This window comes from Myripristis murdjan, chromosome 19 (genome assembly GCF_902150065.1).
Source record: "Myripristis murdjan chromosome 19, fMyrMur1.1, whole genome shotgun sequence".
In the NCBI taxonomy this organism is placed as follows: Eukaryota; Metazoa; Chordata; class Actinopteri; order Holocentriformes; family Holocentridae; genus Myripristis; species Myripristis murdjan.
The window spans coordinates 12855426-12873402 of NC_043998.1; the positions used below are offsets into that span (position 1 = coordinate 12855426).

General features: G+C 41.9%; 1 protein-coding gene across 2 annotated transcripts in view; it reads left to right on the forward strand.

Moving 5' to 3' along the window:
- mpp2b (MAGUK p55 scaffold protein 2b) overlaps window positions 1-17977 on the forward strand; it is a 44676-nt gene that overhangs the window by 16748 nt on the left and 9951 nt on the right. For both annotated transcript variants that reach the window (XM_030078286.1, XM_030078285.1), the window contains 4 exons: window positions 9324-9424; window positions 16038-16190; window positions 16387-16542; window positions 17125-17352. In XM_030078286.1, the coding sequence (XP_029934146.1) occupies window positions 9324-9424; window positions 16038-16190; window positions 16387-16542; window positions 17125-17352 (638 nt within the window). The remainder of the gene's footprint in view (window positions 1-9323; window positions 9425-16037; window positions 16191-16386; window positions 16543-17124; window positions 17353-17977) is intronic.

The window sequence follows — 17977 nt, forward strand, 5'->3', positions numbered from 1 at the left end:
TCTGTGTGTGTGTGTGTGTGTGAGAGAGAGAGAGAGAGAGAGGGAGAAAGAGGGAGGGACCTACTAGTGCATTGTACATTCATGGTGAGTAAGGAGAGGGTCATTCATATGCAACACTGTTCTGATCAGAGACAGCACGTTGAAAGTGTCAGACACACAACCTTCAAATCTCATGCAGCCAGCCCTCCTCCATACACACTCACTTGCTGTCTCACACAAACACACACACACACATGAGCACACAGACAGACACACACATACACACACCTCCCTGCCGAACCCTCACACTGTCAGTGGAATATTCAGTGTGCCGACTGGACTAATGAACCAGTGTTCAAACACAGATGATGGATCATTGAGTACAGTGTGTTGGTAGGATTAGCTTGTCAAAGATAATGGCTTGATTTCAAGAGTATTGGACAATTTAATTTTGTTCTGGCAGAGGGTATTTCATAATGTGGTGACACTGGCAATTATTTCAGCCATACTGTATCACGCTGATTGTTGTTCGCTCATTCTTTAATTGCTACATGAACAATAGATGTAGATTAAAGGCAACATACTTGCTTTGAAGTGGAGTTCATAAACTTAGCTGTATTAGCTGTACTCTAGCTCAAATTACACGACACCCAAACTTTCTGCAGCCATAGGGTGAGGTGTAATGGGAGTTGCTGTCCACTTGCGAAATGTCACCAAATATCACTAGTGTTGTCTGCAATGGTGACCTTCAGCTGGCTAATGAGACGATCCAGTCCCTCCCTGAATCATGCCAGCTTGGAACAACCATCACCATGGCGATGCGGTGGCTTAAATGGCAGCTTTAAAGCCCTTCATCCTGCTGATTGGCCACCCGAGAGAGAGAGGGTTGCGGGGTTACAGTGTCTCCCCTAGAAATTTTTCCTTTCAGCGTAAAGGCACGCACACCGTTTAATGTTGCCGAGTTGAGCAGATTGTAATAGATTTCATGATATTTTTGTCTTAGGATTTTTCAATATTATATTCTATTAGGGTAGTATTTTGCTAATATAGCCGGCTGGTTGTCATGTTTTGTCCCTGCAGCATAGTACATGGTACGCAGGATGTCATGTTTGTGTGCACACATGATCTTGTTAACATAATAACTCCAGAAGAATACATGATAGAAATCTTACCATATAACTTCCCCATGCTCTAAGATGTTCATATTGATACCACCCATGTGTTAGTTAGTACATTCACATAGAAGTATTTGCTAATTAATGCATAGCTCAATTATTCATCAAATTAGCACAAGAGGTTATGTTTAATATATCATAGTAATTAATGCTGGGACATTATGCAGATCAAGTGCCTCTTGTTTGAGTTCCACTAGAAACAGCCACAATACTTTTTCAAAAGACAGTTCTGTATTTCTGCCCTTCAATTTGAAGAGCTCTGCAAAATTATTTTGCTCAACTCAAGTGTGACACCCTGAAAGTGACATGGCTTCATTTCAATATTGTAGCTCAGCGAAGACTCCCATCGGTTGAATGTAGTTTCCTAAAGTTGATGAACTTAAGTTGACAAGCCTTCAAGTCTCATTACCATTAATCCATGAATCCAACTTTGGCTAACATACTTTACTAATATTATATTTTACAACTTGTAGTGGAATTTTGACTGTATCCTAATCTGCAGTCCTGGAATACCAGGAATCTATTTTTCTTGAAAATTCTTGTACAAAGTTTTTTGGCACTGTAGATCATTATGCTGGAAGAACTTTACTGAATATCTGGAAGAAGGAAAGTCTGCACAATTTGTGTGTGTGTGTGTGTGTGTGTGTGTGTGTGTGTGCGCGCGAATACACACTCAAATGAACACACACTCTGACCACAGAAGTACAGTATGCAGTTGATGTGTCCACGCATGCTCACACAGTTTTCTCAAAACTTCTGTCACGACAAGCCAGTTTTTCTTTTCAGTGGTGCTCTGAGAGGAGAGTGTTGACTTTGGTATCATGAGTTAAAGTATCACGTGCCACACTCACACAATGCCAGAATTCACATTTGGCTTTTAGTAGTTTTGTTCTATGTGCTTGATGTTGCCTGAATTGAAGAATGAAGTATTTTAGACTGATTGCCCTCTGCAAGGGCATCAAGATGGAATGAATCAAACACATAGCATAGAAGAATAACTCGTAATTAAACACGCTCTTCAATCATAAAGGATTAATCAGTTCTGGTACACGCCACTACGGAATATGCTCCAATATAATTCTCCACCAATGTCGTGGACATTCATCTTTCGCCACCTAAGGGATTGATAGTAATTATATTTTGCTGGAGAGCAAAGAACACAATCAAATCCAACTGCTGCTTCCAAGTATTTCATGTCTGTCAAAGCCAATAAGTATCTCATTATATAGAGGTGACTTGGGCATTTTGAAGCTGTGCCATTGTCATCTTCAACATGCGCTTCCCTGTCACTTGTAATTGAGTGACAGGGAAATAGGGCCGCTTCTGCAAAGATATTTTCAGGCAATAATGAAAATGATATCAGTCAGCTCCTAGATGAGCCAAGAAGACAGAAATATGTAGCATGCAGGTTCTGGAATGCTTAGAAGTCTGTTTGTGGTTGTGAAAACACTTATGACTGCAGAGTTACTTGGCACACTAAATAACTTTGACCTTATTCTGTGAGAGAAACCTGATTAATCACCACAAGATATTTGCTGTGACTGTCTTTCAGTGTCCTCTTAAAGGGGAATGCTGGTCATGGTAAATGCTAAATCCATTTGCCAGAGTGCCCTCTGTCCCTTGTGAAATCCTTGTGAGATTCGCTTGGTAACCTGTATTGAAAGAGATTTCCTACATTTTATCCATAATTTCTAAATTTTGAACTGTTCTCATACTGTAAACAAGGAAAAGCAAGAACATCTGGATATGTACTTTATTGCCTAGGAACAAGAAGAAAACAAACTTTATTATTAGATCTAACTGAATGTAGTTGACTCGTGAAACTTTCAGGAGGAAAAACTTTCTTCCTCAGCTGAGAAGCTTCAAGTGATGCAGAATGTAACCATAGAGGATATTAGTGATCGGCCACTCCAGATATTAAAAAAAAAAAAAAAGTGAAAGCAGAGATCATGGGAAGAGATTTAGGTGGGTTAAATAAAATAAAAAAAAACTCAGTATATTGTGTACATCAATCTACCACCACAGCCACAACACATTTAATGTCCTGTTGTGTGATAGCTGCAGGGGTCCACACTGTGTCCCCCGGGCCTTATGTTCCCTCCATATTATTTTCTCAAACTGAAAGCATGGCCATTTTCCCTTCAATCCTAGGCTCCCCCAGTGTAAACCGAATAATTATGAAACATTAACTAAGTTGGCAAACTTGACATTAGAGTTGGCATGAATGTTATCCACATATATAACATTAAATATTAGCAACATACACAACCCTATGTTCTTCAACATCAAAAGAATTTTAACAAAAAATGCATAATATAACAGTAGATGTTCAGTGAATAATATCTGAAATGGTGTTGGAAAACGTGCATGAAATTGGGGAACATTAGGATCTTGGGAACACATGAAAAACCTTGGGAGCATAAGACCCTAGTAATATATGATCTTGGGAACGTAGGACTTTGGGAGCATTCGGACCTTGGGAACATATGGTCTTGGGAACAAAGGACCTTGGGAATATAGGACCTTGGGAACACTGGACCGTGATAACATATGGTCTTGGGAACATAGGGCATTGGGGACACGGGGCTCTGGGAACGTAGATTTGCTCCCTTTACGCCCACCACCTATTTATGTGTCTCTTTCCTTTGATCATGGTGAGACAGACTGTATTTGTCTCACTTTTCTTGCACTGAGCATATATGTGCATGCTCATTTCCCAAAATTTCAGAAGGTTAGGCTCTGTACTGTACCGAAAACTATGAGTAGAAAGGATCCATACTGCTTTGTAATGCAGAGCCCAGGAGAATTCATGGTGGAATAACACCAAGACCACTGCCCTGTCTTCCTCCTGTCTCTCCTACAACACCTTCTTCCCTCAACACCCCTCTCCATCCTCCCTCTATTTGTTTCCCTAACCACAGCTCCATAGCAACAGAGCAGCCTCCACTAAGTGCTAGCTAAGAGGTTCATGTTCCTCGCTGTGCTCCAACCACAAACAATAACAGCCCAGATTGTTTGGCTGCCTCCGTGACATTGAGTTTAATTGTACCTCTCCATGGAGGTGAGCTCAGGTGTAGATGAGACTGTAAGAGGCAAAAGTATCTTTAATTTGAAGGTTTCCGTGTGATTACATGTGCCCTGATGTCATGATGTCAAGTTTGCTGCTAGAATGGTAATTTTTGTAGTGAGGCGATGCAGTGGGCCACCACAGGGCAAGTGTGTTATTATTGTAATTTCAGCTGAATGACACATTGCTGATACAGTACCTCCTCACCTGTAGTTTTACTCCAGAGCAGTCGAGAGAGTAAATGAATCATTACTGTGTTTATTGGCTGACACATTTCTTCCACCTCTCTGTTGGCCAGCCTCTGTATGCACCTCCTCAGTCTCGTGAGGACTTTTGAGATGTATAATATTTCTCCTGCCTGCTCCACTGTGACTTTCCCCCTTTTCCCCCCTAAATGCAGTGGAAGCATAGCAGTGAGATTGTCTTTGAAAACAAGACCTACTCAGGCATGAAAAGAGCTTATGACTGTTCTGCATTTTCCTGGTAGAGTAAGTTCTGTGCAGCGCATGTCTTATACCAGACTGTGCTCGCTCCGTATGCACACCTTAGTCCCCTTTTGTGCCCCCCAGCATTCACCTGCTAAATGGAGATTTCTCACAGTATCAAGTTACACTGTGTAGAATAGGGAATTTAGATTCACTGAGATGAAAAATGATTTTCCCTAAGTCCTCACCTCCAAAGACCCAGAGGATCAAACAAACTGAGTATATTATATCACGAATGTCTCCATGGTATTTTGGAGCTGAAATGAGACAGGAGCGAGAAGCAAGATAAATACCCTTGGTGATCAGAAATGCAGTGTGGTCCTTACTATGCAGCTTCATTGGAATTTTATGCGGATGGGAGGGAAGCTTTGACAGCAGCTGTACACAGGATGAACTACTCCACCTGAATTCTAAACAGAATGTTGTTTTAAAAGAAAGTTGGCGATAAAAAAAAAAAAAAAAAAGAGAAGAAATATCTTAGCTTTATTATGAGGTGAAATTCAACCCCCTGTCTCTTGACCTGCCTGACCAGTCCACTGCTCTCCTTGTTGTGATACATGCCAGGGACTGTAAGAGAGGCAGCAGCCCTATCTCAGTGTGTATATAGAAGAAAGGCAGCCAGACCCAAGAAGGAGGGCAAGTTGGATTTTTAATAATGTCTATGAATAATAGAACAACCCCAGACATACTCAACAGACAGCACTGGAAGAATGGATATTATTCTCGAGTCCCATTCTCACCTTCTCATGATCCCTCTGCAGCCGCCAAGCAAAATATATAAAGGCACAGCAAGACTTCTTATTTCTCTATCCTTGATATGTTGTGGAGAAGCCCATTGTGTGCTGATAGTGTCTGGACTGTTAAGTTTGACTGGGGCGTCAAAGCGAAGGGGAGAGGGAGAGAGCCGAGTAGTGCAAGACAAATAATAAGAAATGTAAATAAAGAAAACGTGTGAGGCAAAATGCTTGGCGGGATAAATTAAGACACAAAGGAGGGAAGAATAAGCAGAAAGGGAAGAGAAGGGAAATGATGAAATTGAGAGAAAGTGAAAGAAACAGAAAAACTAATTTGTCATGTATATAACAGCTCGGTAATCTAGACAAAATCAAACATCACAGTATCTTTTGTAGGGATGACTACTGGTGCTTCATAAGATATTTATGCTCAAGAGTTTTGCTAGACAATCATTGCAATTATGGATTTGATGACCAAGTAGGTAGAGAAGAATAAAAGAGCAGCTATAATAGTCTAATCAGCCCAGAAACTGCCTCCTTTTACTGTAATGCAGACTTTAAAACCAGGAAAGACAACTGCCATGCCATATCAAGATACACAATATCCAAAACCCCTGTGTCATATCATAATATATTATCAGAATATCAATATGTATTGCCCAGCCCTAATGTATGCAGAATACATGCTTTATGTACAGTGCATATTGCTAAATGAAATGCTTTTTTTGCAGAAAGTAAACAAGCAGTGAAACAACTAATAAAAAAAAAAGAATTAAATCATCAAAAATCAAAGATTGGAATCAAGAAGAAATTTAGGTCAAACTCTCAATTCCACAGGGTCCAGAAGGCAAACCCTATACACGTCCAGGCGAAGCGGAGGTGAGCTGACATCAGGAAAAGTGCCGATGTGGCAACAACAGGCACTTTGCGGTGATTAAAGAGAATTATGCAGGACCTGTAAGCCGAGCCTGGTGGTCTGATGTTCTCTGCCAGGCGCAAATCTGGCAGCTTTCCTGCTGGAGCAGAGCTGGTGTTAGGGGGAAAACAGGAGAATAACAGGACTTCACTACGGAAGAGTCCATCTAATTATTTGTTTAGAGAGAGAGAGGGTGTGTGGACTGTGTAATCACCGAGGTCCTCTGTCTTTCTTCCTCTGCTGGCTTCCTGTCTTATAATCTCTCTCGTCAGTGCAAGCCAAGATGAGGATGGTATCTTTATTCTTCATGTTTGACAAGCTGACTAAGGGTGGGATGTGGGTCTCTGTGTGCAGTGTAGGTCTGTCAGAGAGCCGGCAAATGATTAATGTTTCTATTGCTCAGCAGAGCTTTTTGGGAGATTTTTCTGTGAAAGTGTTTAAAGAGGAGTGATGAGGTAACTGATATTTTGAGAGTGAGTGAGCAGAAATCTATTTTTGGCCTGGTTTAGTGGTGTTTATAAAGAGTTTATACATGCATGCAGACGCACACCACTATAGCTGCTCCAGTATGAGTCGTTCCACTTCTCAAAAGCCAATACAAAGGCAAGACTCATAGACTAAATGCTGAAATGCCGTCGACGTTTTGAATGACACCAACCACCAGAGCAGCTGCCCACTTCAAGGCGCGTGTGGTTGTGTCCTAAACATGACTGACAGTCAAAGCTATTCAACTGTACAGTCAGCATCGGTGGACAGTCACTCTTTTTGTCCACAGTCAGAAACCGCAGAGAAGGATTTACCTCAGTTCCTTCACCTGTGTTTCAGCCTGACTTGCACCTCTGCAGAATATCAACTCAGAAATGGTGAGTGTGGCATTAAAGAGAATGGTTTTCACAGGATTAAAGTCCACAAGTCATTTCGCCGTTGGTTGCTAGTGAAACAGCTCTGGGCTGTGCATCGGTATGAGACCACAGATTAGAATCATGGATCTTTGGCTTTAAGAGGCTAATTCATGTTAAGATATAATTATTTAGCTGTCCTTTCATAAGAAAACCTGAATCCTCATATTAAGTTATATCTATGATCCCCTAAAGACTTTTTTAATTTAGTCACTGTTGCAAGAAAAACAAGCAAGTGGACCCAAATGCGACCAGGAGACAATGCTGACAATAAAGTCTTTTCTGTGGATGTAGAGTGGAGGATACAGGAACAACGAGCAGGGGTCAAACTGAGGATGGCGATTAACTGGCAAAGAAGTAACTGAAAGCTGAGCTAAAATACAAACTGAACTAATCAGGGAATCAGAAAGAGGTGGGCGGACAGGGGAACAGGCAGGGAGCTGATTGGCTGAGAAATGATCAGGTAAAAGAAGGGCAGGGCGAACAACACAAAGACAGGGCAGGTGTGCAGGGGAAACACAAGTCTGGCTTACAGGAGCACTGGAAGGTCACACAGAACAATACCAAAGTCAAGCAAACTCAAACAGAAATGACAGGACTGTGACAGTTACTGGTGGTTGTGTTATTCCTCTGCACCCAATGCATTTTATGCTGCAATAAATAAAAGTCAAACAGACTTTATGCACCTGGAAAGTCAAAAATCATCCTTTAATATGTTAGCATACTAGCATGCCAGCTCCTCTAGCCTCTGTTTCAGCCATTTCCATGTTTAATAAGCAGAACCCGGTCTCTGCAGACTCCAGCTCCGTCACAGTCCCCTAATGTTGCTGAAAACTGATTAGCTGCTCTCTAATTGGACCAATTGCCTCTTAGTGCTCTTTTATGCCCTTATTAGGGTGCGAGACCTCCAATTAAATAGGTAGCAAAGGAGCTCTGGTGAACCACCAACCTGCCTCTTTTATATAAATTAAAAGCTAATGTTGTATTTTTAGCTTATAAAACAAAGCTCTGCGTCTTTTGAGTTAAATTGCAGCAGAAGAAGGTTGCTCTGTGAATAAATGCCCACTCTCATGCCAATCAGTTCGGCTGCGATTAGTTCTTCTTGTGAGGTAGTGTTAGTGTGCTTGCTATCTTTATACCACAGTTTCAAAGCTAGTGGAGATGCTTTGATCCCTCCCTGAACCTTCAGTGACCCTCACTGAGTGATTGACATCGTTTCACTTGCATCCGCTGATAGAGTTGTCATCGTATCTGGTGATGTTTGTGGTCCAGCAGTTTGATTTCATGTCTGGCTGACGAGGCTGTGTGAGTGTGCTTGTATTTCCCTCACAGGCTTCTCACATAGTTGGCTCCGTGAACTGGAAAAAAGTGGGAAAAAGAGATATTGTGCCATTGGCTTCTGCAATATCCACATGAAGTCCCAGGTGGCCTCCAAACAAAGTAGTCTGGTGCTGTGTGAAATCCCTGCTAAGCAATACATAAAAACAATTCTTTCATTCTATGCAGACCAGTCAAATTGTAAGCATTATCATGTTATTCCCTCTACATTTCTTCTGAAAGCTCAGAGTAAGAAATCATGCTGTGGAGACTGACATACATAGTAATTCATTATCTTGATACACAGTATAATTTTTTTTTTTTTTTTGTAAAGCCAGAGTGCGTTTGTTTGCATGTGAGAGACAGACAGAGAGAACGGGAAGGAGAGAGGAAGTGCAGGGAGTGGTAAGGGAAAGATACTGCTACTTCTGACAGACTTAAGAGGAGAGTGACTGACAGGGGCGAAATTGCCAGGGAAAGGATGTGAGACAGCTCCTATTCTCTCTGCACACTCCCTCTCTCTCACTTTTCCTCCAGTCTTCTCTTATTCTCCACATTCTCTGTCATGTACGGTGAACTGTTGTAAAGTCTCTCTCTGTCTCAGTATCTCCCTCACTCTCTTTCTGTTTGAGCACATCTGCTCAGCCTGTTTCCCATGAGTAGCAGCAGAATAGGGTAGGGAGTGAAGCGAAATAAGCTATCTGTTCTTTTTTTCCTGTGTGTGTGTGTGTGTGTGTGTGTGTGTGTGTAGCCATGCATCAGGTCCTGGACACACTGAGCGACAGCACCAGCTCCACAACTGCCAATGACCTTGACCTCATCTTCCTTAAAGGCATCATGGAGAGCCCAGTGGTGAGTAGATATTACACACCAGTATGTGTATGTTGGAGAATGTGTGTGTTTGTGTGTGTTTGTGTAAGAGTGCAGAGATGTCCTGTGTGCACAGGTGGACAAACTAAGAGGAACCACACATGAAAAATGACTTCAGCTTTGATGTAACTCAACTGCAATTACAAAGGCAGCCACAAAGGCAACTCCAATTAAGCCGAGTGCCATGTAGTGGTGCATCAGCTTCAAAAGAGGTCGAGCAATCACTTTTTTGAGAGTTTTCAAAGCAACATGGTGGAGATGAGAGTTTAATGAGGCCCAGCAATTGGCACTGAAATTTGCAGGTGCATCGGTGAGAAAAACAGCAGGATAATTTAATGTGGCAAAGACAACTTAAATCAAATCATATGCCAGATATCGACAAACTGCATGACCAAAGACGGACAGCGGGAACAAGTCAAAGCTTTAACACTTTAATTGGACTGTCCAATATTAATATTCAGCTTATTACCAACTTAGTACCCAGCCCTAACCCTGGTTTATATGAAGTGAAGCATCATCATTGACTCAATTGTAAAACTCAACGGATACAAAGTTGATACTAAGTTGAAAATGAGCAAAATGTGAAGCTCTTTGAAAGGGGTAGGCAGACCCATAACACGATAGTTGCTACACACCACAAAAATATGGTTTTACAAATGACCACAAAACTGAGCCAAAGCCTCCAGGACACAATCTCAACAAACCTGCAGCTCTGAGCTGTGGGCAAAAGTTTTATGGTCTAATCATGTTTTTTTTTTTTCCCTTTTCCTTTTTCCTTCATGCCCACATTATGATATGTCTGAAGAAAGCAAACTGGTGCCTTCTGCCTATGATGTCTGTTGCCAAATGTAAAAAAAAGAACATATTTTTGGATCTGTAATAGTGTGAGCAGTCATGTCGCTGCAGTCACTAGGTCAGGTAATTGCTCTACATGGCTATATAACAGCCAGGGAATGAGGCCATTTAATGCACCCTGCAGTGCAAGCGCTGCTCCCTCTTGGTGTTCCCATGTTGCAAGCCGACGATGGCTCCATACACACCGCTAAACAAATTCAGGGGTGCTTTCACCAGGATGAACTCCATTCTTGGCAACCCAGTATTCATATATTGTTAGGTGTTTCCTTTATTTTGTGCACCCCCTGTATATCAGGAAGGATAAACAAGATCCATTTTCAAATTCATGTTGCATTTGCATGGGCCTCAGTTGGACAGGTGCCCAGACACTGGATTATACCTAGTCCTGAATGGAAAATCACTGGAAGCAAATCAGTGGTTTCTCTAAGGACATCAAGCCTTCGTCCAAGAAAACTCAGAAACTGGATGCCCAGCATTCCTTTGTTGTTTCAACTGGCTTCAAAAAAAGCTTCTTTTTTTCCTCCAAGGCTGTACATGTAGACACAAAAATACATAGCAAATACATTCACAGCTACAATGCCATAAGAACATCTTCGTTCCCTATCTGATTTTCTCCTTTTGTGCACAGCTTTGCCTCTGAATGTTATCTGATCGTCAACCAAAAATGTACATTGTTATCTGATAAAAAGGGTCCCTGTGTGAACAAATGCAAAGACTGATACTTTTTCAGTATTTATTAAATAAAGCTGTGCAGCAGACAAATCCTATGTGATTATACCATCTTTGGCAGCGACCAACGCTTGCTGTAGCAGTGGGACTCTCTGAACTGAACAAGCATGATCTGCCTGTTTCAGGTCTTGCCACATCACAGTGGGGTTTTGTTCTGGACTTTGACCAGGCCGTTCCAAATCTTTAAAATTCTTAAACCATTTCAATGCAAACTTGCTTGTCTGTTTTGGATTGTCTTGGTGCCTGACACAGATGGATGGCTTGACATTTCTCCTGCAAACTTCAACTACAAAATTCATAGATCCTTCAATAATGGCAAAGCATCGCTAAGCCATAATGCCACTACTGCCATGTTTAATCAGTGGATGTCTGGGGTCCATGTCAGCCCAAAAGTAAAAAATTCTTCTGTGTCCATTAAATATTCATCCAGAATCCTTGACGATAACCCAGGACCTTTTTCACAAACTTAAAATAAGCTTTTATGATTTATGTTCCTCTTACTCAGCAGTGTTTTTTCCCTTGCTGTTCTCACCTCGCTGATCATTATTCCATGATTCCTATTTTCACAGTCAATGTCATGGACTCTGAATGTAGCCGACAATTACTTTTTCACAGCTGAAGATTGCATGTTTGATTGCCTTCGACACCAGACATATTAAGCACCAGACTGTTGTGTCATATCTTTTTTTTTGCATTATATTCAATCTTAAAAATGTGCAAATATGCAGAAAGTGAAATAGTTCCTCATATTTTTTTTCACAACACTAAAACTGTTTTGTTGTTTGCCGCCCATAATCCACAGCCCTACGTTTACATACTTTATTTCTTTCCCTGACTAAGAGGCTTGTTTCAGTCGGAGTTTTTTATGAATGAAATTACCCTAATACAAGTCATTTTAAATGACTCTCCTCCTGAGAAGCTCCCATGTTGAACACCATCACAACTTGTTATCCAGCGTCACACGGAGGAGAGCTGCTTGCTTTGTTTTTATGGCTTAGGGCTTTTTGAAGTGGAACAAGTTGAGTGAAGAAGCTCAGTGGTTGCAGACAGGCTTCCCAAAGTTTCATCTCGCTCTGTCATGTGTTCTTACTCAGCTGTTGAAGCTCTCTCCCCCTTCCCTTTCTTGCCAGTAGCACTATTTCAAATTCGGTGTCATTTTAGAGTTTGGACTTTTTCAAAAGCAAGAGTAGTAGAAAGAAAAAGTGCATTTCTGTTGCAGAAGAATGGATGGGGGAAAAAGTACAGATGCAGTGCACATCCTTAAATTCATTGCTTGCCTGATGTTTCTGCTGTCAACATTCACATTAGTATGGATAACCACATTTATCATTGTGGTATTGCCCAGTGGGTGTTATCGGTGTTGTGTCAGGAGTTCACATCCATTTAATATACAGAGGCAGTGAGCTCGTTGGGGCCTTGAGGTTGCTCGGTCCCGGGAGTTACACGGGTCTGTGGGCCACTTTTCATAAGAGAGGGCAGGGCAGGAGGCAAAGGGCTGTGTGGTCTCACTCAGTAATTCAGAGGCAGATCTCAGGGAAAAAGGAGGGGATATACAATCCACAGGGGGCATTAGGGAGCTCTGCATCAAATGCCTCCCATCTCACTGAGGGACAGAGCCTCATCTGCTCGTTTCCATTCCTATTTCTCCCTCAGTCCCTTTCCCTCTCTCTCTCTCTCTCTCCCTCTCTCCCTCCTTTTTTCTCTCTCTGACTGCTCAAGGCTGATTGATTTCCCCTTGGTGCAGATGTATGTGTGTATATGAAAGCATGCTTCTTATTTGTTTGTGTATGTGTCAGAATGTGTTCTTTCGAGTGCGTGAGCCCGTTCATGCCGGCGTATTTATGAGTATTCACATGAAAGATTAATGTGCTCATGCTAGCTGTGACAGTAAGGAAGATGACGAATGTGAAAAGGACTTTCAAGATTATAGTTTTTCTTAAGCTCAGTGGTGGATCTATCAACACTTAATGTACTGAGTGGGAGAAAGAACATGGTGAGAGAAAGAGAGAAAAAGAGAGTCTTTGTCCGTGTATGCATATGCCATAGTGACTCCAATGAATCGTGCTGATTGCACCACACTCACAAGAGAATGATGCAATCAGCACAACTCACAATTCTCTAATGAGTCTAAAAGATGATTAGTCCCACAATGAGTAGATATCGACAGCAGGAGCTATCGCCATGCAAAAGAGCTTCTACAGTGCTAGATCATTATCAATTATGTCTCTGGCACAGAGTCACTGCTTAGCTCCGTATCTAACAGAGCTATCAAGACCATTGAAGCATTTAAGACAGCTGAAGGAGCTGGCACTTGCCTTTAGGCATTAAGTCAGGTGGTCTGTATATTTTTAACCTAACTCCCAGGTCATCTCATTTCCTTGTAAATGAAACTCTGATATGCAAAAGTATTGCCCATTGGCCTCCAAAACAAGGCAGTCTGATGCTGCAAAACCTCTTGCATACAAAACACGTTACTCTTAAAAAAACAGTTCTCTCATTATGTTCAAAGTGATTGAATCCCAGAGATTAGCATCTCATTATAGTATGATTGAAAGAATTAGTTAATGTCTTTTAAACAGCGTATTTACAATTTGACTCTTATGGAGCCAGTTGCTTCAACATAGAGCAAGTAGCACTCAAAGGAGCAGTTCACCCAAAAATGAAAACTGTGTCATTATCTGCTCACTCCAGCGCCAGTTGAAACACAGGTTAAGTGTCTTTGTCCATGCAACACACAGGGAGGTAAGTTGTGCATTTCTGTAGCAGCCTTCTCCAAACATCTGAAGTCAATGGCAGGGGCTTTTTAGATGGCAGAAAATGACAGTAAAATTACTCAGTGCAGCTCCTTTCAGACTTCCAGGGCCAAATTGTCACATCCTGAGTGGAAAATACCAATATTTACTCTGTTATTAAGCACAAAGCTTCACTATAGCCTTTAATAACAAAGCAGTAAAACTAATGCACCTCCATCCTTGTTCTGCTTCCTCAATACACTGAGTGAAGATCTTCATTAAATAAAACAACTCAAAGCCAACATATTAAACATCCCTATCACCATTTATTTAAGTAATATTTAAAGGGACATAGCATAATCTTTGACTTTTATCACACAGCCTCTATCGATGAGCAATGGGAACTGCTACAAAATTGATAGAACATATCTCCTCAAACTTCAATAGATGGTGATTTTTTGTGTGCCAAAACAAGAGTAGGAGCCATGACGTGAGTTTTAAAAGCTAAAAATCTCAGCTTATGGCAGGGTTACTGTTGGGTTGTTGGTATGGATCCAACCCCATCAACAGAGGCTTTATGGTCACTGTGTAGTATAAGGCAGTAAAAATTGTACTTATTGGCCCTTTAACAAAGTTCCCATCAACATTTTGTCTGAAAAGTAACCAGCAGATTAGATTCTGTGTCAGAGCCGAGGTATTCGGCAGTGATTCACTAGGCTACAGCATCCGTGATGTTGTGCTGTCCAATGGCCAGACACTGACAGCTTGCTCCGTCAGGTTGCCAAGGCTTCTGCCAAGACACCGAGCGAGCAAGGTCCTGCTGCAGTATCGCTGAACAGGGCTGCAAGACTCTGCGTGTGTGTGAGTGGGCGCAAGCTGAGCATGCATACGTGCATCCGTGTGTGTCGTGTGTGCAAGTCTGCATGTGACAGTTTGTGTCCATGTGTGTGCTTGAGCGCATGAGATCATTTTTGTCTGTGTGTGTGCATGTGTGTGTGTGTGTGTGTGTGTGTGACTGAGCATGCAGTGATTTTTGTGTGTGCCTGTGTATCTATTTGTGTGTCTGTGTGTGTGTTTGTGCACCATATCCTGTCTCTCAGCAGGGACTCTCCTACTCAAACAAACATGGTAACTGCCAGAGTAGTTGACAGACCCACCAGAGAATTCCTCGGTGGGATTGCCTGACAATGTGAATCTTCATAAACAAGACAGCACGCTCTACAGCTGCAAATAATTCTACAGCTGCAAATTATACTTCCGTGCATTATTTATGGTGTATGCGGTTTGGACAAACTGTTGATATGTAATTAAGGTTTGCTGGCCTGTGTCATTATGCAGTTAATGAAATTAGTTAGTGCTGTTCCCAAACTCTATACTGATGATACTTACGCAATATGGGTTTCATGGCTGAAATATGTGTTCATTTTATTTTTCTATGATTAATGTCTACTGCATTTCAGTGTAAATACTTAAGCTGGGCTCACATCTATTGAAGAAATATTACCTGCTGTCCTGAGTTCGCTGATAAAAGTATTTCAAACAAAAACAAATGATCTCCTCTGACATCCAATGACACCCTTGTGATTCAGAGGGGAGGGCACTTGGCAGGAAAGGACAGAGTCATTTATTTTGCATCGGTGACCCTGGATCAGAGGTATGGAAGCCATGTCCAATAACCACAGACCCCTGTGTCCTTGGCACCAGAGAAAGTGAAAGTGAAAAATTCATGTTTCCTGAAAAATTTATGCTTCAGCAGCACACAGGGAACGATCCACAGGAGACAAGATTTGACCCAAGTTTGTGCTTTGTTTTCTGGATGTAGCATTTTTCAGTCAAGATATATGAGCAGAGGCTGTGTGTTGTTTTATGCAGTAGTTGTTTTCAGGTTGCAGTACTTCTTGTCTTGAACTTATTGAGCCCTTTACAGTGTTACTAAATCATAACAAATACGCCGGCAGAAGTTGGAAAATATTTCATTAGTAATTGGTCAAGGAGGATTAACTGCTCATTGAGCTGGTACACTAATGCACCTCAAAGTTATAAATTGCTTTTTAGTGACTGGTTTTACTGGCTTTATTCAGACAGTGGGATATATATTATATTAGAATATTAGGAGTATAGAGGAGAGACGTGAGAAGGAAAAGAAAGTACAGTGCATATCAGGGAATAGAATTGCCATTGTACTTAGGATGGGAAAATGAAACTTCTCACCCTCCCTGGGGCAGAAATATGAGTCTAGACATGATCTCTTGTCTTATTTTATGCTCATCAAACCCCAGGCCCATGAGCGCTTTGAGGAGCCCAAGCTAGAGGCTGTGAGAGAGAACAACGTGGAGCTGGTCCAGGACATCCTCAAGGAACTCGACCCGCTCACACAAAGGAGCCAGGTAGCCGATGAGTTGGTCCGCATCCTGAGGGAGCCCCACTTCCAGGTTTGGAGAACAAGAATTATCTCTCACACCATTGCTATAATTGACAGATGTTCATGCTGCTGTGCATAGTTAAGTTTATGTAACTGTATTGTGCCGACCAAAGCCCGACTGCCTGATCATATTTATGCACGATAACATAATAAAAATTCTGTCGTCATCATCATCATCAAAGTTTCTATCACTCACCGGCCCACAGTCCCTCATGGAGACCCATGATTCGGTGGCGTCCAAAAGCTATGAGACCCCTCCTCCGAGCCCCTGTTCCTTCATGGATGCTGCCCTCAACAACCAGCCGGTGCCACCTGATGCAGTGAGGATGGTGGGCATCCGTAAAGTGTCTGGAGAGCACCTGGTAAGACCACTCGGTTAAAGAATTACCCATTTTGGTCATTTGTAGGTCAGTGTGTAGGACAGAGCTTGGAATGATGACTCTTAATGGTTATGGGTTCGATTCCCGCTAGGCCGGCCAATATGAAAATGTAAACTGCAAACGGATAAAATTCCTTATTAAATGGCTTGATTTGTGGTTTAAGAGCAGCTTATGCACTCAGCTTAATGGCTCCTGTTTGTGGTATTGTTTAAAAGGGCAATAAGTAAGATTTTAACTGCCACACAGAACAAAATGGCAATGATTTATCAGCAGGGGGTTTACAGGCTTATTGACTGATACCAAGGACACCCAGCAGTGACTTCATGAGATGCAGAGATTTCTGGCTTTCAAAACTCACTTATTTCTGGCCCCGACTCTCTGGAGTTTCAAATACACACACACACAGACACACATGCACACACAAGCACCTACTAGCATTTTCAAGTGCTCAGCAGTCCTTGGCCACGTATGGAGGTCGATAAAGGCTGTAAGTTCAGAGATAACGTAATGCCCCTTTAATTGCTCTCAGGAGTTCAGCTGTTGCATTAATGTGTATGTGCACAGGGAGTAACATTTCGTGTGGAGAGCGGCGAGCTGGTGATCGCCAGAATCCTCCATGGCGGCATGATCGACCAGCAGGGTCTGCTGCACGTTGGTGACATCATCAAGGAGGTGAATGGCAAGGAGGTGGGCAATGACCCCAAAGTGCTGCAGGAGATGCTGAAGGAGGCCAGCGGCAGCGTCGTGCTGAAGATCTTGCCCAGCTACCAGGAGCCACACACACCACGGCAGGTCAGCCAAAATAAAGCTGCCAAAAGGATTTCACACATTACCGCTTTGTGATTCCCCCATAACCATGATGCATGTTTATGCAAATTTTTAAACTATTTATCTGTCAGAGTGTGCATAATGCTGTTTTGTTACCACCCTGTTTTTTTTTTTTTCATATTTGCACGCTTCCAGATGTTCACACACAGCAACAACTGCAATTTTCTTTATTTTTGGCCACTGTGCAGTTTGGGATGAAGCACCTAGCATACAAAGTGTATCTCAGTCTTGTTCCAGATTTTCTCACCAGATCTGGGTACTGGAACAATGCACCATAAAAACCTAGTGTAGGCCCCCTGTAATGATTATTTTCAAATATTATTAGGAATATACTGAAGACATTAACCAAAATGTGTACTGTATATTGTACATAGATAAGCAAAGTGGTTAGTAACTGCAGTTTTTCATTCATAAGATATTTATGGAAATATGAACTCGACTTTGCTCGGAGGCAATTTAAGTCCTCACCTTTTATCTTAATCTTCTCAGTGATCTTCCACATTTATTCAGCGGACTCAGTTTTTAATCACCAACCCTTGAGTAAATTTAGTAAGACAAATTACTCTAAGCTTTAAAGGATACCGTCATT